The 21,151-nt window shown below is 43.8% G+C and overlaps 1 protein-coding gene across 2 annotated transcripts in view; it reads right to left on the minus strand.

Annotated features, from left to right (window-relative positions):
* The window catches only part of IL6ST (interleukin 6 signal transducer), a 154,569-nt gene extending 133,643 nt beyond the window's left edge, over positions 1 to 20,926 (minus strand). For both annotated transcript variants that reach the window (XM_030193145.1, XM_030193144.1), the window contains exons 1-3: positions 20,849 to 20,926; positions 16,329 to 16,634; positions 12,222 to 12,342 (exon numbers count right to left, since the gene is read on the minus strand). In XM_030193145.1, coding sequence (XP_030049005.1) covers positions 12,222 to 12,342; positions 16,329 to 16,634; positions 20,849 to 20,915 — 494 coding nt within the window. In that variant the 5' untranslated portion in view covers positions 20,916 to 20,926. The remainder of the gene's footprint in view (positions 1 to 12,221; positions 12,343 to 16,328; positions 16,635 to 20,848) is intronic.
* Positions 20,927 to 21,151: the final 225 nt, after the last annotated feature.

The following is a 21,151-nucleotide window of genomic DNA, read 5'->3' on the forward strand; positions in this document are numbered from 1 at the left end:
GCCTGGGCCTAAGTGAAGGAAACGCAATCTGCTAGCCAACTGGAAATGGTGTGTTTCCCGACAGCAACTCCCCTTCTGTTGGGGTCAAAAGAAACAAACATTTGGGTGGACAGTCTGAAGGGGCTTGTCCGCTCCACATAGAAGGCCAATGCTCTCTTGCAGTCAAAGGTGTGCAACTGACGTTCAGTAGGGCGGGTATGAGGACGGGGAAAAAACGTTGGCAAGACAATTGACTGGTTCAGATGGAACTCCGACACCACCTTTGGCAAGAACTTAGGGTGCGTGCGGAGGACTACTCTATTATGATGAAATTTGGTATAAGGAGCATGGGCTACAAAGGCTTGAAGCTCACTGACTCTACGAGCTGAAGTAACAGCCACCAAGAAAATGACCTTCCAGGTCAAGGACTTCAGATGGCAGGAATTCAGTGGCTCAAAAGGAGGCTTTATCAGCTGGGTGAGAACAACGTTGAGATCAAATGACAATGGTGGAAGTTTGACAGGGGGCTTTGACAAAAGCAAACCTCTCATGAAGCGAACTAAAGGCTGTCCAGAGATAGGCTTACCTTCTACATGGTGACGATAAGCACTAACTGCACTAAGATGAACCCTTACTGAGTTGGTTTTAAGACCAGACTCTGATAAGTGTAGAAGGTATTCAAGCAGGGTCTGTGTAGGACAAGAGCGAGGATCTAAGGCCTTGCTATCACACCAGACGGCAAACCTCCTCCATTTGCAAGAGTAACACCGCTTTGTGGAATCTTTCCTGGAAGCAAGCAAGACCCGGGAGACACCCTCAGAGAGACCCAAGGAAGCAAATTCTATGCCCTCAACATCCAGGCCGTGAGAGCCAGAGACTGGAGGTTGGGATGCAGAAGCGCCCCCTCTTTCTGAGTGATGAGTGTTGGAAAACAGTCCAATCTCCACGGTTCTTCGGAGGACAACTCCAGAAGAAGAGGAAACCAGATCTGACGGGCCCAGAAAGGCGCAATTAGAATCATGGTTCCATGGTCTTGCCTGAGTTTCAGCAAAGTCTTCCCCACCAGAGGTATGGGAGGATATGCATACAGAAGGCCCTTCCCCCAATGAAAGAGAAAGGCATCTGACGCGGGCCTGAAGTCTGGAACAGAACTGAGGGACCTTGTGATTGATCTGAGTGGCAAAAAGATCCACCGAGGGGGTGCCCCACTCTTGGAAAATCTTGCGTACCATGCTCATGTTGAGCAACCACTCGTGAGGTTGCATTATCTTGCTCAACCTGTCGGCCAGACTGTTTACGCCTGCCAGATACGTGGCTTGGAGAAACATGCCGTGACAGCGAGCCCAAAGCCACATCTGGACGGCTTCCCGACACAGGGGGTGAGATCCGGTGCCCCCCTGCTTGTTGATGTAGTACATGGCAACCTGATTGCCTGTCTGAATTTAAATAATTTGACTGGACAGCCAATCTCTGAAAGCCTTTAGAGCATTCCAGACCGCTCACAACTCCAGGAGATTGATCTGAAGACCTGTTTCTTGGAGGGACCAAAGTCCTTGAGTGTGAAGTCCATCGACATAGGCTCCCCACCCCAGGAGGGATGCATCCGTTGTCAGCACTTTTTGAGGCTGAGGAATTTGAAAAGGACATCCCAAAGTCAAATTGGATCAAATTGTCCACCATTGAAGGGAATTGTGAAAAAAAGTGGAGAGCTGGATTGCATCCTCTAGATCCCCTGTAGCTTGACACCACTGGGAAGCTAGGGTCCACTGAGCTGATCTCATGTGAAGGCGGGCCATAGGAGTCACAAGAATTGTGGAGGCCATATGGCCTAGAAGTCTCAACATCTGCTGAGCCATGATGTGCTGAGACGCTCTAGCCAAAGAAACTCTCGCATCGGGAAGATAGACACGAGCCGTCTGTGAGTCCAGCAGAGCTCCAATGAATTCTAGTTTTTGAACTGGAAGAAGATGGGACTTTGGGTAATTTATAACAAACCCAAGCAGCTCCAGAAGTTGAAGAGTCAACTGCATGGACTGTAGAGCTCCTGCCTCTGAGGTGTTCTTCACCAGCCAATCGTCGAGATAAGGGAAGACATGCACTCTCAGTCTGTGCAGCGACGCTGCAACTACTGCCAGGCATTTGGTAAATACCCTGGGCGCAGACGCCAGACCAAAGGGCAGCACACAATACTGGAAGTGCTGCATTCCCAGACAAAATCGAAGATACTTCCTATGAGCTGGAAGTATAAGCATCCTTTAAGCCCAGAGAGCATAGCCAATCGTTTTCCTGAATCATGGGAAGAAGGGTGCCCAGGGAAACCATCCTGAACTTCTCTTGGACCAGAAATTTGTTCAGGCCCCTTAGGTCTAGGATGGGACGCATCCCCCCCGTCTTCTTTTGGACAAGGAAGTACCTGGAATAGAATCCCAGCCCCTCTTGCACTGGTGGAACGGGCTCAACTGCACTGGCGTTGAGAAGGGTGGAGAGTTCCTCTGAAAGTACCTGCCCGTGCTGAAAGCTGAAGGACTGAGCTCCCGGTGGGCAATTTGGAGGTCTGGATATCAGATTGAGGGAGTATCCTAACTGCACTATTTGAAGAACCCACCGATCGGAGGTTATGAGAGGCCACCTTCTGTGAAAAAATTTTAACCTCCCTCTAACCGGCAGATCGCCTGGCATGGACACTTTTTTATGGCAGCTATGCTCATCTGGAGCCAGTCAAAAGCCCGTCCCTTGCTTTTGCTGGGGAGCCACAGGGGCCTGCTTTGGCGCACGCTGTTGACGTGAACGAGTTCGCTGGGGCTGAGTCTGAGAAGGCTGTCGAGAAGGAGGATTGTACCTACGCCTGTTATATGCATAGGGAACACGCCTCTTTCCCCGGAAAAAACGTCTACCAGTTGAGGTATAAGCAGAAGGTACCCGGGAGAGATTGTCCATAGCGATTTCCCACTGTGTGATCTGATCAACCACTTGCTCGCCCTTCTCGCCAAAAATGTTACCCCCCCCCCCCCCCCCCCCCGGCAAGGAACATCCACAATCCGCTACTAGACTTGATTGTCCAGGTCAGAAGCACCCAGCCATGAGAGTCCGCGCATCACTATACCTTGGGCAGTGGTTCTAGATGCAACATCAAAAGAATCGTAAGCACCCCTGGACAGGAATTTACGACACACCTTCTGCTGCCTGACCACCTCCTGAAAAGGCCTGGCCAGCTCCGGTGGGAGCTTATCAACCAAGTCAGCCAGTTGCTTCACCGTGTTCCTCAAGTGGATGCTCGTGTAGAGCTGGTACGACTGAATCTTGGCCACGAGCATGGAGGACTGATAGGCCTTCCTCCCAAAAGAGTCCAGGGTTCTAGACTCCCTTCCCCGGGGGCGCCGAGGCAAAATCTCTAGAACTTCTGGCTCTCTTGAGAGCGGAATCCACAACCATAGAATCGTGAGGTAACTGTGACTCCATCAACTCAGGTTCTCCGTGAATCCGATATTGGGACTCAGCTTTTTTTTGGAACGGTAGGATTACTTAACGGCTTAATCCAGTTCCTTAGCAATGTCTCCTTAAGGACATTATGCAAAGGGACAGTGGATGACTCCTCAGTCCTGGGCTTATTATCAGACACCACAGGGAAGGGAATAGCCACAGACATTTCCCGGACAAATGAAAAGAAAGACTCTCCGGGGGAGAAAGCTTTCTTTCTGGTGAAGGAGTAGGATCAGAGGGAAGACCACAAGACTCCTCAGAAGAGAAATACCTGGGACCCACCTCTTCCTCCAACGAGGCATCCTCCTCTGTGTCGGACAAGAGTTCTCTGACTGCAGTCCGAAACCGGGCCCGTCTCGATGGCGATGTCAAGAAGTCGACTCCCTTGCCGGCGGTGATGAAGCTCCCTCCAACTATGTTGAAAGAGTCAACCTGGGTGGCAGCTGAGGCCGATGCCGCAAGCAGCACTGGCGTCGAAGACCTCACCACAGGTGGAGAGCCAACTGCTGCTTCCATCGATGGTACCGAGGGCGCAAGCACCCCCCGCACCGGAACAGACTGACGCAGCAGCCCTTCCAGAAGACCTGGGAGAATGGCTTGGATGCGCTCTTCCAGAGTCTCTGTCGGGAAAAGCTGTGGGGTCGGTGCAGGAGTCGAAGCCAGAACCTGCGAAGGGCAAGGAGGCGATACCAGGCTGTCCGGAGACCGACGCAGCGACACCTCTTGAATGGAGGGTAAGCGGTCCTCCTGGAGTCGACGCTTCATGGGTGCCGAATCCATCGACGCCTGGAGCTCCCGGTATCGTGTTTGGAAGGAGACCGATGAGTATGCTTCTTAGCCTTTGCTCAATGCACGTCATCGATACTCCTCTGTACCGACGAGGAGGACGTGGAATCCACACGCCTCCTCAGGGTCGGGTCCAAGAGTGGTCTGTCCCAGTGGGCCTGCACAGCAGGAGTCTTCGAGGCAGGTGGAGACCCACTCAATGGCTCACTGCTCCCAGCGTATGGTGGTCTCTGGACAGCCATTACCTGCGCTCCCGAAGTCGATGCCATCTCTGGTGCTGATGTCGACGCCGCTGACCTCGGTACCAATGTCGACATCGACGCCGAAGTACCGGGCGAAGCTCCAAACAGACGGTCCCCGCTGAGCTTGTCTCGACACCTGTATCCGCTTTTTCAAGCTAAGACACAACCTACACGCGTCTGGGCAATGGTCGGGCCCAAGGCACTGAAGACACCACGCGTGGGGGTCGGTACCTGAGATCGCCTGGTTGCACCGAGTACACTTCTTGAAGCCGCTGGGAGTCCTCGATGACAGAAGTCAAAATTCTGAATTGTACCAAAAAGGAGGGCACAAAAATGAGGGGCCACGACAAAAGTGAAAAGAAACTTAAAAAGGAAAAAAAAAACTAGGAATAAAGGTCTTTTTTTAAAAAGTTTTTAAAAGAAAACAGCTCAAAAAAGAGCATAAAAGAAAATAAGAGCGAAAAACGCCAGAAAACGAAGGCCCTTTTCGGGCCGAAAACAGAGAGAGACTGCAAGCAGTCACTCACCAACCGCGGAAAGCGAAGTACTGATCAGGGCACTCGCGCGACAGTCAGGAAGACTGCCACGCCCGCGCGATCGAAGGCTCTAGCAAACTTTTGTTGCTAGGGAATATTTCCGTTCCTGGGGCCGCCGTGGACATCGACCCATCAGTGAGAATAGATTTAGTGTGTGCTAATGATTAGTGTGCGCTAAATGATAAGATGCCCATTATATTTCAATGGGCAACTTATCATTTAGCACACACTAATCATTAGCACGCACTAAATCTGATAGCACACCTTAGTAAAAGGACCCCTTATAGTAGAAAGAATAATTTATCAGAACTGGACATAAAACGTGCTAGTTACATAAGTACATAAGTAGTGCCATACTGGGAAAGACCAAAGGTCCATCTAGCCCAGCATCCTGTCACCGACAGTGGCCAATCCAGGTCAAGGGCACCTGGCATGCTCCCCAAACGTAAAAACATTCCAGACAAGTTATACCTAAAAATGCGGAATTTTTCCAAGTCCATTTAATAGCGGTCTATGGACTTGTCCTTTAGGAATCTATCTAACCCCTTTTTTAAACTCCGTCAAGCTAACCGCCCGTACCACGTTCTCCGGCAACGAATTCCAGAGTCTAATTACACGTTGGGTGAAGAAAATTTTCTCCGATTCGTTTTAAATTTACCACACTGCAGCTTCAACTCATGCCCTCTAGTCCTAGTATTTTTGGATAGCGTGAACAGTCGCTTCACATCCACCCGATCCATTCCACTCATTATTTTATACACTTCTATCATATCTCCCCTCAGCCGTCTCTTCTCCAAGCTAAAAAGCCCTAGCCTTCTCAGCCTCTCCTCATAGGAAAGTCGTCCCATCCCCACTATCATTTTCGTCGCCCTTCGCTGTACCTTTTCCAATTCTACTATATCTTTTTTGAGATACGGAGACCAGTACTGAACACAATACTCCAGGTGCGGTCGCACCATGGAGCGATACAACGGCATTATAACATCCGCACACCTGGACTCCATACCCTTCCTAATAACACCCAACATTCTATTCGCTTTCCTAGCCGCAGCAGCACACTGAGCAGAAGGTTTCAGCGTATCATCGACGACGACACCCAGATCCCTTTCTTGATCCGTAACTCCTAACGCGGAACCTTGCAAGACGTAGCTATAATTCGGGTTCCTCTTACCCACATGCATCACTTTGCACTTGTCAACATTGAACTTCATCTGCCACTTGCACGCCCAATCTCCCAGTCTCGCAAGGTCCTCCTGTAATCGTTCACATTCCTCCTGCGACTTGACGACCCTGAATAATTTTGTGTCATCGGCGAATTTAATTACCTCACTAGTTATTCCCATCTCTAGGTCATTTATAAATACATTAAAAAGCAATGGACCCAGCACAGACCCCTGCGGGACCCCACTAACTACCCTCCTCCACTGAGAATACTGGCCACGCAATCCTACTCTCTGCTTCCTATCTTTCAACCAGTTCTTAATCCATAATAATACCCTACCTCCGATTCCATGACTCTGCAATTTCTTCAGGAGTCTTTCGTGCGGCACTTTGTCAAACGCCTTCTGAAAATCCAGATATACAATATCAACCGGCTCCCCATTGTCCACATGTTTGCTTACCCCCTCAAAAAATGCATTAGATTGGTGAGGCAAGACTTCCCTTCACTAAATCCGTGCTGACTTTGTCTCATCAGTCCATGTTTTTGTATATGCTCTGCAATTTTATTCTTAATAATAGCCTCCACCATCTTGCCCGGCACCGACGTCAGACTCACCGGTCTATAATTTCCCGGATCTCCTCTGGAACCCTTCTTAAAAATCGGAGTAACATTGGCTACCCTCCAGTCTTCCGGTACTACACTCGATTTTAGGGACAGATTGCATATTCTAACAGTAGCTCCGCAAGTTCATTTTTTAGTTCTATTAATACTCTGGGATGAATACCATCAGGTCCCGGTGATTTACTACTCTTCAGCTTGCTGAACTGACCCATTACATCCTCCAAGGTTACAGAGAATTCGTTTAGTTTCTCCGACTCCCCCGCTTCAAATATTCTTTCCGGCACCGGTGTCCCCCCCAAATCCTCCTCGGTGAAGACCGAAGCAAAGAATTCATTTAATTTCTCCGCTACGGCTTTGTCCTCCCTGATCGCCCCTTTAACACCATTTTCGTCCAGCGGCCCAACCGACTCTTTGGCCGGTTTCCTGCTTTTAATGTATCTATTAAAAATGTAGCCATCAGAGGTAGATTATTTATTTTTTTTAGCAAATATTTTTTATTTAATGAACACCAGCCCTTGAACATCCTCTACACCCTCACATATGCCACGGATGTAGAGCATTTCCAAGCCAGAAGCAATGTAGCAAGGACTGAATCAGAATAACCTTTTTGTCTCAACCAAGCCCTTTCAATGGCCAAGCCATAAGACCAAAGGGACACAGATCCTCCAGGTGTACCGGACTTTGCTTCAGCAGCTGAATCAGGTCTGCATACCACAGCCTCTAGAGCCAATCTGAGGCTACAAGAATTATTTGACCCTGGTGCAATGTGATCCTTTTCAACACGCAGCTGAACAAGGACCAAGGAGGGAAGACATACAGCAGATGTGTCTCCAGCGAGGGCTGCAGTAGGGCATCGATCCCCATCAACCCCAGTTCTTTCCAACGGTAGAAGAACTTGGGCACTTTGGCATTCCTTTTCATCATCATCAAGTCCAGAAGCAGAGATCACTAATCGATCCACTATCAGCTGAAAACCATGGCTGGATAGTTCCCATTCTCCCGGGTCCAAGGATTGCCTGCACAGAAAGTTCACCTCCATATTCAAGGACTCAGTGATGTGAGCTGCTGACAGACAGATATTTTTCTCCACCCAATTCATAAGGGAGGCTGCCTCCACTACCATCAGATGGCTGCGGGTCCCACCTTGCTTGCTGATATAAGCCACTGTTGTCACACTGTTGGAGAAAACACGGACTGGGGCCCCCAACTGAAAGTGAGTGGAGGAGTGGCCTAGCGGTTAGAGTGTTGGACTTTGGTCCTGGGGAACTGGGTTCGATTCCCACTGCAGGCACAGGAAGCTCCTTGTGACTCTGGGCAAGTCACTTAACCCTCCATTGCCCCAGGTACAAATAAGTACCTGTAATATGTACCTGTAATATGTAAGCCGCATTGAGCCTGCTATGAGTGGGAAAACGTGGGGTACAAATGTAAGAAAAAAAAATGGAGAAAAGTCGTGTAAGGCACTCTGAACTGCCCTGAGCTCCAACAGACTTTCTACTAGTGAGACTCCTGTTCCATCCAGGTGCTTTGTGCCAGATGGAACTTGTAATGAGCTCCTCAACCTGACTTGCTGGTGTCTGTTTTCACCACCTCCCATTGTATTACTGAAAAGGGAGCTCCAACGATCAAATTCCTGGGCAACAACTACCACTGCATACTGGCAACCAGCATCCAAGAAAGATGAAGCCCGTACTTCTGAGACACTAGACACAAGCGGCTGAAAAGGAAGTCCTGTAATGGCCGCATATGAGCCCATGCCCATGTCACCACTTCCATCGCTTCTGTCACTTACCCCAGACCCTGGGCCTGCCTTAACTGAGAAGGTGACCCTGTTGAACTATCTTCGACCTCCTGCGTTCCTGTGAGGAAGATCCCCTCCCTTCCTGTGTCAGACAGACACCCCAGATACTCCAAAGTCTGCAAAGGAGTTACTCTGCTATTCTTGAAATTGAGAAAACAACATGACAGCAGAAGATGGAAAACTTTGTCCATCACTGCCATGCTGTCCGAATAGGACCATGCACGAACGAGCCAGTTGTCAAGGTATGGGTGAACTTCGATTACCTGGTGCTGAAGCAATGTCACAACCACCACCATTACAACCTCGGTAAATGTTTTTGGTGAAGTGGCAAGACCAAAGTGCAAAGCCATGAACTGGAAGTGATGGCCTAGCACCGCAACACAGAAACCTCTGATGCGCCAGCCATATGGGCATATACAAGTACAACTCCTTGAGATCAAGGGTATTGGGCAGCGGATGCATGCCAAAAATCCTTCACGTTTGAAAAATCCTTCACATCTACTATAATAAAAAGCACCTCCAACATTCTGAAGCTGACCGTGGCACACTTCAGTGAAGGGTTCGTAAGATTCGTAAGTCTGTCACCATCTCTCTCTGTCCCGCCCTCACGTCAAAACGTGATGACGTCGAGGGCAGAACACTGACAGGGAAGGAAACGCTGCAGAGTTGCCAGGCAAAGGAATGCAACGTCACAAGGATGAGTGAGACGCTTCTCTCACAGGACAGCTGGCCGCACACACGAACCGCGCAAGACACTACAGCCCTTCCTCCACACTGACAGCTGAACGGCAAAAACGAAGCGCGCGAGACGCTTCAGACGTTACTCCACATGAACCGCGGAAGCCCCTTGACCACTACTGCGAGCTGAGCGGCAGCGGACACCAACAGACGCTTCAGCCGTTCTTCCAAACGAACCGTGGAAGGACCACCTACACCCCTTGATTGCCATTGAGAGCTAATCGGCAGCGGGCAACAACAGACGCTTCAGCCGGACAGCAGCGTGGAACCTAACAGGTGAATCACAGAAACAAAACAAAAACAGATACACTGCACAGACACTGAACTCAGTGTCACACTCTCTCTCTTTCTCTCACACACAGAGACACACTCTGTCTGTCAGAGACACACACACACTGTCTCTCACACAGACACATACTCTTTCTGTCACACACACAGAGATACTGTCTCTCTCTCACATACACACACACAAACAATGTGTCTCTGTCTCACACACTCTCTCTCTGTTATCCCCCCCCACCTGTCAATGTCACACACACACACACACACTCTGATGCAGGACATGGATACATGGACACTCTCTCTCTCTGTGTATCACACACTCAATCACTGACACCCCACCCCCACAGCAATGCTGACCCCCCTCCAACCCTTCCCAATAAAGACGCATCAACCCTGTCACACTCTCTGTGTCACATACACACACTGATGCAAAATCCCACTTCCCCGTGGAACTGGGAGGGAGGGAGGGAGGGGACCGACCCTGGAACTCGGAGGGAGGGAGGGGGGACCCCTGGCACACACTCTCATTCTCACACATTCTCTCTCTCTCTCTCTCTCTCTCTCACAGACACACTTGCATCCAGTCTCACTCTCTCTCTGTCACACACACACACTCGCACATTCACTCTCTCTCTCTCTCTCACACAGTCACTCTCACACACACTCTCTCAAATATACACACTCCGAGGAAAACCTTGCCAGCGCCCGTTTCATTTATGTCAGAAACGGGCCTTTTTTACTAGTATAATATATTGTGCATAAAAGTCTTTCTAAACAATTCAAAATAGAATATAAATGCATATCTAAAATTAATTACAAGGCAGAGCAAAAAAGAAATCTTCACTAGTTTCTTAAAAAGTGTACATACCATTTCCTTCCTTGTGGAACGGTCAGCGTTCATCAGACACAAAGAACTGTCTCAACATAAGAATCTGGACCAGCATTATTAAGGGGACCTTTTACTAAGCCATGTAGGCGCCAACGCATGCCCATCACGCGTCAATTTGGTGTTACCACCCAGCTACTGCATGGCCCAGGCGGTAATTTCGTTTTTTACGCAAGTATGCTATGTGCGCAGGAAACCGAGCGGTAATCGTCATTCAATGCACATAGATGATTACTGCATGGTTAATGCATGAGACCTTACCGCTAAGTCAATGGATGGCGATAAGGTCTCAGATCCAAAATGGACGCGTGCCAATTTTTATTTTGCTGCACGTCTATTTTCAGCAAAAATTTAAAAAGGCTTTTTTCTGTTGTTTTTTTTTTTTTTTTACTATACAGGCACATGCCCACACTAGCACAGCCCATTTTTCAACGCATCTTAGTATAAGGACCCCTAAGTAGTGAAACACCATCATTATCTTCTTAATTTTAAAATGTCCACGATAATTCATAGGCAGCCAATGTAATGGCTTCAGTATAGGGGATATAGAATCTCAAAGATGCAGACCCATTAAAAAAATTCTAGTGACAATGTTCTGAACCTTCTGCAATGGAGCAACAGTTGTTCTTTGGAGACCCACCAAAAGGCAATACAGAAATCCACGGTATTAATATATTAATAATGAAGGCTAGATCTTCACACAGAAAATGTCATAGAGCTTCAGGATCAGGTGAGAATATTGATGCTAGTAGTTCCTTTATTCGCATCAGATAAAGCAACTAAGGTACCTTCCTTCAAACAGCTGAAGCTGAAAACTAAGAAAGGTTTCCTCTCCTACATGCTGAAATTCAGAGGCAGAACTGCAAAATATACCCATTCCTCCCTATTCCCAGTCAGCTCTATCCCAACCAGGATATATAGAGGCTCATTTTCAAAGCACTTAGCCTCCCAAAGTTCCATAGAAACCTATGGAACTTAGCCTCCCAAAGTGCTTTGAAAATATGCCTCATAGAGTCTCAATTTTAGAATACCGAGTCTGGAATAATTTTAAGGAACAGCTAACCACTCATCCCTTACATGGAAGTGTTCCAAAAAAATGAGGGCTATATTCAGTTAGGTTAGCCTCATGAGTAGGACCACTTAGCACTTCATTGGGATTTTGTTACTTCATATACTCATCAATCCTGTAATGAGGAAAACGAGCGTGCAATGATGAATGTGTAACAAAACAAATTCAGGTAACCAAACTAATTTTTACACACCACCAATCTAGTCATACCATTTTCATAAAACTGCCATGATTGTATATTGTAAAGGTACAGAAGTTAACCATCCCTTTTTTTTTTAATTCCCCAAGTAAAGAAAGAGAGAGACTAATGGGCTCACCTCCTGCTGGAGACTGAGAAAATACTGAGGCTAGGGTCACATGGCCAGGGCTCTTATTGGCTCTCTAGAGTCAGAGGTTTCTCAGTCTCCACCTGCTGGAAGGCGTGCACAATCCATCAGTCCAATCCTGGGCCAGTCCAGAGGGATGCTAAGGAAGAAACACACACAAGCTCATTTTCAAAGCACTTAGCCTCCCAAAGTTCCATAGAAACCTATGGAACTTAGCCTCCCAAAGTGCTTTGAAAATATGCCTCATAGTCTGATAGTAGAAAAAAAGGAGATGAAATTTACTATTTTTGTTTAACATAAGTGACATATTCACCATTGATGCTTCAAAGTGAAATTAGTGGGCAGGAAAGTAGGCCTTCCAGGATTCCAGGTACATGTCAAATTATCGTCATTATATACAATGCAAGTCAAATATTCAGGTTTGTCTGGAGGCACTGTAAAAGACAAAAATATTCTTAGTATTATTCTGAAAAATCAAAGGAAAACAGGGATATTTAAGGAAGGCGTTAACTTGGTGAGTTTGGACATGAGCCAAATTGAAAAGGTCCTGTTGAGGTCTCTAGGTACAAACATATCACCCCCAAATAGAAATAATAGCAATTTTAGAAGAAAATAAGTGTTAACTTACCTCCAAATATTTTTGTTAAGCCTATGTTTCACACTACTGGGCTGCTTCAGAAAAATGAACTAAGGTGTTGATGGTATATTTATTTATTTTAGCACATTTTTACCCCACCTTTTCCCACATGTGCAGACCTGTGGTTAATCAAATACAATTAAAGTAGATGGGATAGAAGAGACAAGGAAAAAAATAAATAAGGTTAAGGGAAAGAGAGTCCAAAATGGTATATGAAACGTATTGGAAAAGGTACTCACTAATTGGTGTAGATTTTATAAAACTGGTGATATTTGTAACTGTTTCTGGGAAAATATGAAAATATCACCAGGAAGTTTTAATGAATTCTATTAGAGCAAACAAATGTAATACTACAATCCAAATCCCGCCCTATTATGTGAATTTTTTTTTTTAAGTTACAGAAGTTCAAACATGTGACTGTTTTTGGACCCATGGTAAGCCGCATTGAGCCTGCCATGAGTGGGAAAGTGCGGGGTACAAATGTAACAAAAAAAAAACAAAAACAGCCACTCTCAACATTTTGAATCTGCAACTTTAACCATGTTTTCCCCAGAGACTGTCAAATTTTACTGCCACTTTAGTAATCCATCTTCCTGAAGCAGCTCAGTGGGGGGAAACATAGGCTATGCTGGAGCTAGATTAACAAAATATTCTCTTTTATTACAGTGGTAGTAGTATGGACAGCTTGTGCTGGAAGTAAAGATTTCAAATATTTTTATGGTAGTGTCTAGTATGCATTTTGATGTATGCCATGATTATCCAAATAGTAATATATATGAAATTTGGAATTGAAGATTCATTATTTGATAAAATTAAAAAATTTTTTTTTGAAGTTTATTATTTTTTGGTACAACATGATTAGATCAAACATGTGGTGACATGAGAGATTTTTCACCTGGAATCACATACACCTGGATTCTATAAAGGCCCCTTAAATTTAGGTGCAAATCCTAATGCACATGAAAACGAATTGGTTAATGAGCCACTATCAATTATTGCCGTTAACTGGCACTAATTAGGACTTACATGCAGTAAGTCCTATGTGCTATTCTATAATCATGCACGCCTAAATTGTCTCATGTGTAACTCAAAAGGGAGCGTAGCCATGGGAGGGGCACGGGTGGGTCAGGAGCAGTCCCAAAATTCAGGTGCAGTTATAGGGTCATTTGCTCACCAGCATTCACACCAGATTTCAGCAGTCATAGGTCCTCGTGCCCAAGGCTGGGCATGAGAAGACACACTAAGCTCCATTCTATGAAGGGTGTTCAGCCTGACCTGCTCTTTATAGAATAGCGCTTAGCACAGTATTCTTCCCAGCACCTTACTTTGCGGCCCTTTTACTAAAGGGTTAGCATGCAGCAAAAGGCTTGCTACGCTCTAATCTGGAACTAGGAAGCCTGAAGGTAGTTCTCACACCCGGTGAGTGCCATTTCCGGCACTACAAAAAATTTTCTATTTTTGTAGCGCTGGTGTTTACCTGGGTTAGTGTGGGAGCCCTTACTGCCTCCTCAATGGGTGGTGGTAAGTGCTCCTCCCCCACCCCCCGAAATGGCTGCACAGCAAGTGGATCACTTACCGCACAGCAATTTCTTTTCCAGAAAAAAAGACAGACTTTTACCCACTGTGGTAAAAGGGGGCCTCGGCACATGAGTGGGAAAGCGTGGGGTACAAATGTAACAAAAATAAATAAAAAAATAAAAATATCAAAAAGACACACCGACACTAGCACAGGCCCCCTTTTACCGCAGCTTAGTAAAAGGACCCCTTTGGGTGCCATTTACTAAATCTGGCCTATAGTTACTAAGGGGCCCTTTTTACTAAGTGGTGGGTAAGCCCACTGCTTACTGAATCTTGAGCTGACGTCAGCAGTAGTTACACCCTCAGGGTGCGGCATTTCCAGCAATAACATAAGTATTGAAAAAATATTTCTGCAAGGAGTTACCCGGCAGTAATTGGGCAGTGCCGTGCACTACCCGGTTACCACAGGAGACCTTACCACCGCCACCAGGTAAGTGCTCCCCCCCCCTGCAGGGTCACGCGGTAAGAGTAATCTTACCGCATGACAATGTCTTTTTTTTGGCATTTTACAGCTGCGGTAAAAAGGGCCTCAGCACACAGCAAAAATGGCCCCCAATGCTAGCGCAGGGCCCTTTTTACTGCAGCTTAGTAAAAGGGGCCCCGAGTTGTGAGCACACAGTGTTTTCCTTCTCCCATTTTTCTGTTTCTTTGATGTATATGTAAAATTGTAAAACAAATTTGTATAGAGATACATGATACATAAAGATATTAGTTTTATTTTCTTTTGGGTTTAGGCTTGTTCCCTAATTACTTGGCCCCTCTTCTTTTTGAGCCCCATTTACAAAGCTGCGGCAAAAGGGGACCTGCGCTGGCACGTGCACCGAGGCCCCCTTTCACCACAGTGGATAAAAGGCAGGTCTGTCTTTTTTTCAGGAAATGGCCATTGAGGTGGCGGCAAGGGCTCTCACACTAACCTGGCGATAACAGGGAAGCGAGCAGCAGTGACTGATTACCGCCAAGTATATATCGGCGCTACAAAAATAAAAATATGACATGCACTGGGGGAACTACCACCAGGCCTTTTTAGCCTGTGTTGGGCTTACCGCGGCTTTGTAAAAGTGGCCCTTTGTTTGTAGATTTTTACTAAAGCTTTTGACACTGGTACCACAGAGGAAGGTCAGTGTTCAGTTTGGGCTTTTTTTTGTCTTTTTGTTATCTCAAATAGCTTGGGTTATAAGTGATGTAGGGTCAGAAGATGGAGTTCATATAGTCAGACACCCATACCATAGCAGCATTGTTTGCACAATGTGGAGCCCAAGGTTCAAGTTTGTGTATTTTGGTAGTAGATAAGAGATATCTGGTTAATACTCATGGGCTGTATCTCTGCATACTTTTCCTACGCATTAGTAGAATGTCTCTTCAAGATGTATAATTCCATCTGGTATTTTTCATTGGGTCAAAGGACAGGGGCTCGTAAAAAAAAGATACTCAAGAGCTTGGACTCGCCACTTCCCATTTGCAGTTCAGTCTATTCATTACTACGGTTCCTTTTTTGTCAGTTTCTTTGACATCTTTGAAAATCTTACCAAAGTTGTGGATGGTGTTGTATTTTGTAAAGTTTGGTCATGGGGCAAGTGATATTTGTTGATTATCTCAGTTTGGACACAGCACTTCAATTAACTGGGGTTATCCATGCAGTGCTTTGCTTTTTGTACTTTTCCCAACAGAATTCAGAAGAATGACAAGCACAGAATATCTCTAGACAGAAGGATGCAAGGGTAAAGCCTAAGGCTTGTTAGGCCCTGTAGTACTGTAAAAGGGACAGGCAAGATAGAAGGGCTTTGCCATCATTTTCTGTTCCTAGAAGATGCACTTAAAACCTTACACAAAATGTTAGGTTTTGTATATGAAATACTCCCCAAACTGTTTTGTGCTGTTCTTGCCTTTAAGCTTACACTTATTAGAATACATACAAACACAATCTATGATTCCTCAGATGAAAATTATGTATTAAACTCTGATTTGACCTATCACATGAGAATATTTATATAGCACTGAAAACAATAATATAAAAGACATACATGCTTAGAGTTTCCTGTATATGCACATGAAAGATAGGAATAAAATGGGATATTGAATATGTAGCTTTATAATAATTACTATACATCTGATTAATCCTCACTCATAATGATTAGGCAATTTCCAAAATATTTTTGTAATAATACAATATAAAATGCATTATAGCTAAAGAAAAGAAACACTTACAGCCCAATGTGAAAAAAATTCCATGAAGAGTTTGTTCTATCTGACCATAAACCCGAAAGCTGCATGTAAGTGGACTTTCAAATGAAGATGAGACATTGAGAGTCACGCTGGAAGTTGTTTGGTTAATTACAGTATATTTTTCTTCAGGGATCTCAGTAGCTTTAGATTTCCAGATAATGTGACTGGCATTTTGCTTAAAAAGATCAATGCAGGTCTCGTTAAGAGTGCAAAATGCTATAAATTGGGAGCCTATTGCCAATACAGATGATTCTGGGGTGATGTGGCCACAGGCCTTTAATTGTTCATCTGCAAAAAAAGACAAACAAAAAATTGGTACCATAACACTAAAAACATAATAATGTTGAATAATCATAGTAACAAATAGTAACATAATAAATAAGCCCAGAATGGACCATCTACTCTGTCCAGTAAAGCAGGTTACCAACCCCACCCCTCCCCCATGACTTTTTTTTGAAGTTTGACAGTTCTAATTTGTTCTGAGTGGACTCTCAAAGCACCATCTTGTGTACTGAAGAGATTGCTGGCTTCCAGAAAATGGAGTTAGCCATAAATTTATATAAGTGAAATAAAAAAAATTCAACCAACACAAACTTTTTTGAAATGTTTTAATAGGCTTAAACTACAGGGTAGGCAAAAAAAGGTAACCCCTTGGAGTTTTTTTTTGCTGTTTTCTCAGCAACTGCTTTGAATTTCAATGAGAAATTTTACGTACTTTGTCATCATACTTACGTTATTACCATTAATATATTAAGTTATATGTTGCTGACATTTTAGTGTTATTACCTAGATTTTTGTACATTAAAAATGTTTGAGGTAACAGTAAAATAACATTCAAATGATATAACAATGTGTCATAATTTCACCATCACTGTGAATGTTCAAAGCATGCACCCCCAGCTTTAACACAGGCCTTCAGCTGCTTTGGGAAGCTCTTAACAGCCTTGTCGATCAGTCCCTGTCCTGTGGAAGGCTGTCCAAGATCATCTGCAGCACTTCCTCGAGTTCAATGATTGTTTGCAGCTTTGGGTGGAGCTTGTGACAGGCCTCCAAACACTACGACCAGACAAAAGTCTATGTCACGGTGACATCATTAACTGTAAGCTAGTATCCCTTTTTTTTTTCCCAAATAATGGTAGTTTTACAGTGCAAAAATTTTTGAATGCACAAAAATTGCTGGGTTATCACGAAAGCTAAAATGTAACTTTGCCATATTTAAAGATACTATCTACAGTTACATGCGGAGTGGAACGAGATTAACAATAAAGCTGTAAAATTTCAGGTGACCTGAGGAGCAGAAGCCTGATTTGGGAATTGAATCCAATTTGTGTGCACGGCAACATTCACCACTGAATCAATGGTCCAGTCACTGGTTTATTTATCTATTCGGAAGGGCATACCAGGCTGACCCAACTTAAACGCATCAACCCTGCAACACTTCACTATCAAAGAACGTATTGGACATTATCAAACCCTCCTACCTTTAACCCATATGACTGAGTCTTATCTTCCCTATAACACCTTAACTTCTTTTGTATTTATCCCCTACCGAACTTGGTGAATGCCTTTACGGTATTATGTAAGCCACATTGAGCCTGCAAATAGGTGGGAAAATGTGGGATAAAAATGTAACAAAAATAAATAAATTTAATTTAGATACAAAATTACTAATCCATGGCTACAATTTGCATCCATTTCCAAGATAGGAGTATTCTCTAACCAGCTGCAAGGTATCAGATCATCAATGTCTTTGGATTTAGTAGAATATTTTGTTCAATGTTTAGGAACTATGCAATCTAAAAACACACAAAAGATTTAAAGAGCAATACTTTTATTCATTAATTTACAATAATACATGAGAAAAATCTCACAAAACTGGGGATCTAATTGCATCATTGCAGGAAATATCCCATTTTTTCCTCTAAAAATTATGTTTGGTCTATTTCAAATCAGCAATTTTGAACATTCCAAGTAGTTTTGCTCCTTATCTAATTACATTATATTCTTGTACCTAAAGGCCCTGTTTATTAAGCTGCGCTATAGGCGCATTTTTAGTATGCACCAATGCTAGAGACACCCACAGAAATATATGGGTGTATCTAGTGTTTAGCGTATGCTAAAAACGCTAGCATATCATAGTAAATGGGCCCTAAGAACAGCATTTTCTTTAAACTTCTCACTCTGTTTCTGTTTAATAGCCAGTTCCATTCACCATTTCATTTTATTTCCTTCCCCTCCTAATTCAATATACAACAAATAGGGAAACAATGTGGAGCACAGTTTATGTAATTCTTTCCAATCCTACTATATACGTATATGGGTCAATGTATGTCTGCATTGTCTTACAGTTGAGTGTGGGGTATCGATGTAGGTTGTGGTTACATGTTTGCAACCTTTGTATGGCAGTGTTAGGGTACGTGTTATAAAATGATTGGCTTGTGGGGTGATAGGGCAGTGGAACAGTTGTGAGGGCAATTTGCAAGGGTATCATTTAGGGGTGGGGAGAGTAGAAAATAAGGAGAGGCAATATGACAGGAGGAATTTTTTTTTATAATTGCTAGGTTTCATAGTATGTAAGTTTGTATGCTACAGCAGCTGGAACTCCTTTTCCCATAGAAATACACTGGGCCATATTTTGTGAGGTGTATTTCTCTGGAAATCCTGGCCCAACTTAGTCCATTTTTGAACTTGATATGTCTTCTTACCAGTACCATTTCTATGGAAAAATGTTAAGGTACAAACCAGAAAAGCTTTAGATTCCGGCTTCCTGGCTTGCAGCATAAAGCCCAAAGAGAGATGCTAGAAAAGACAGTGAACTTACCTTGTAATAGGAATTCTGATGACAACAGATCAAAACAAGTGAACAGAAGAGCAAGAAAAGGGTTAGAGATCCAAGGGGAACATTAGGGGTGAAGCAGAAGAGGGTAAACAGGTGTTGTTAAAATCCGTAGTCAAAACTATATCCAAACAAACTGAAGTGGGAATAGTGCATGAATCAATCTACATTGCTAATAAAGCAAAAGTGTGTAAAATATCAGCACGAGTATCAGTACAGATATGAATAAGAATTTTCAAAGCACTTAGACTTACAAAGTTACATGGAGGGGCATTTTTGATATGATGTCTAAGTCCAACTTTGGACATTTTGCTAAAAACGTCCAAAATTCAAGTGGGGAATACAGCCATTTTCAAAACAGAAAAAAAAGTCTTTTTTTTTTCAAAATTGCTATTTGCTAGATGTTTTTGTGCACTGTGCGTTTATCTTTTTGGTCCACTTTCAAAAAGGCTCATGGATTATTCTTCAGTACTAGAGACACATCAGTTCAACAAAGATGTAACTTCTTACGCTGTTTTTGATTTTGTGGACAGATTGTCAGTTTGCGATCTTTGACAAAAATCTGTTATTCAGCCAACAAAGACCACCTTTAAATTTAAAAAAAAAAAAAGGGGGGGGGGAAGGATGGGACAACTTCCCTCTTAGGAAAGGTTAAAGCGGCTAGGGTTCTTCAGCTTGGAGAAGAGAGATTGCCGAGGGGAGATAAGATAGATGACTATAAAGTACTCAATGGAGTGGAGTGGAGCGGGTAGACGTGAATCACTTGTTTATTCCTTCCAAAAATATTAGGACTCGGGGGCATGCAATGAAGCTACTAAGTAGTAAATTTAAAACAAACCAGAGAAAATATTTCTTCACTCAATATGCAATTAAACTCTGGAATTCATCTGACACAGAATGTAGTAAAAAGCAGTTTGCTTAGCAAGGTATAAAAAAGGTTTTGATAATTTTCTAAACGAAAACAAATCCATAAGCCATTATTAAAATGAAAAATCCACTGCTTATTTCTAGGATAAGCAGCATAAAATCTGTTTTACTTTTCTGAGATCTTGCCAGGTACTTGTGACCTGGATTGGCCACTGTTGGAAAACAGGATACTGGGCTTGATGAATCTCCGGTCTGTCCCAGTATGACAACATTTATGTTCAAAATCAAACTGTGCAGACATTTTTGAAGATAAGATGCTCCAAAATGGTAACACCACCAACAAAATGTGCTAAACAAATCCTTTGGCCAGCTGGGACTGTAGTACCAATGCAGGAAAACACAATGGTCAAAACGGAGATAGTGCAAAGCTCCTGAGGGATGTCCAATGATCCTGATGCAGTTTTTGAAGGGTGGCTAATCAAATACAACAAAACAAAGCTACAGAAGTCCCATGCATGCCTGGATAAAAACTCTAGAACATTTTAGAAAACTCTGGAACCTGTTTCACACTTGCGCAGACAGTCACGTAACTCATCTGCATGACTGTTGATTTGCTTGTCAAAAAACAATGGAACAATCCATGCCCATACTAGATCATTATATAGCATGAACATCTAGACACTAAAATTCAGAGGTGTTAAGTTTTCAACAAACGTCTTAACATTTTAGCACGTCAGAGTATGTTATAATAAAATGATTGTATTACTTTCCTTTTCCATTATACATATTCAAGTCTTACCTGTACAAGAATAAGTACTCAGTGCAATGGGTACAGCATATATAATCCAACTCCAACCAGATAACATTTTCTGTGATAGTCCTGTAAAAACAATATTGATGGTTTTTACTATCTGTGTTGATTCAAACAATTCAAATGTATGCCATTTATTTATTTTTAGCAGAAAGGCTATCAGACTCCAATAAAGCGCAAATGAATACCCACACACACCACATCTTCCCCTCCCTAAAATTTCCACATTAAAATTACACTTTTCTAAACATACTCATTTGTTGCTTCCTTGGATGGAGGCATAAATATGCT

This window comes from Microcaecilia unicolor, chromosome 2 (genome assembly GCF_901765095.1).
Source record: "Microcaecilia unicolor chromosome 2, aMicUni1.1, whole genome shotgun sequence".
NCBI lineage: Eukaryota > Metazoa > Chordata > Amphibia > Gymnophiona > Siphonopidae > Microcaecilia > Microcaecilia unicolor.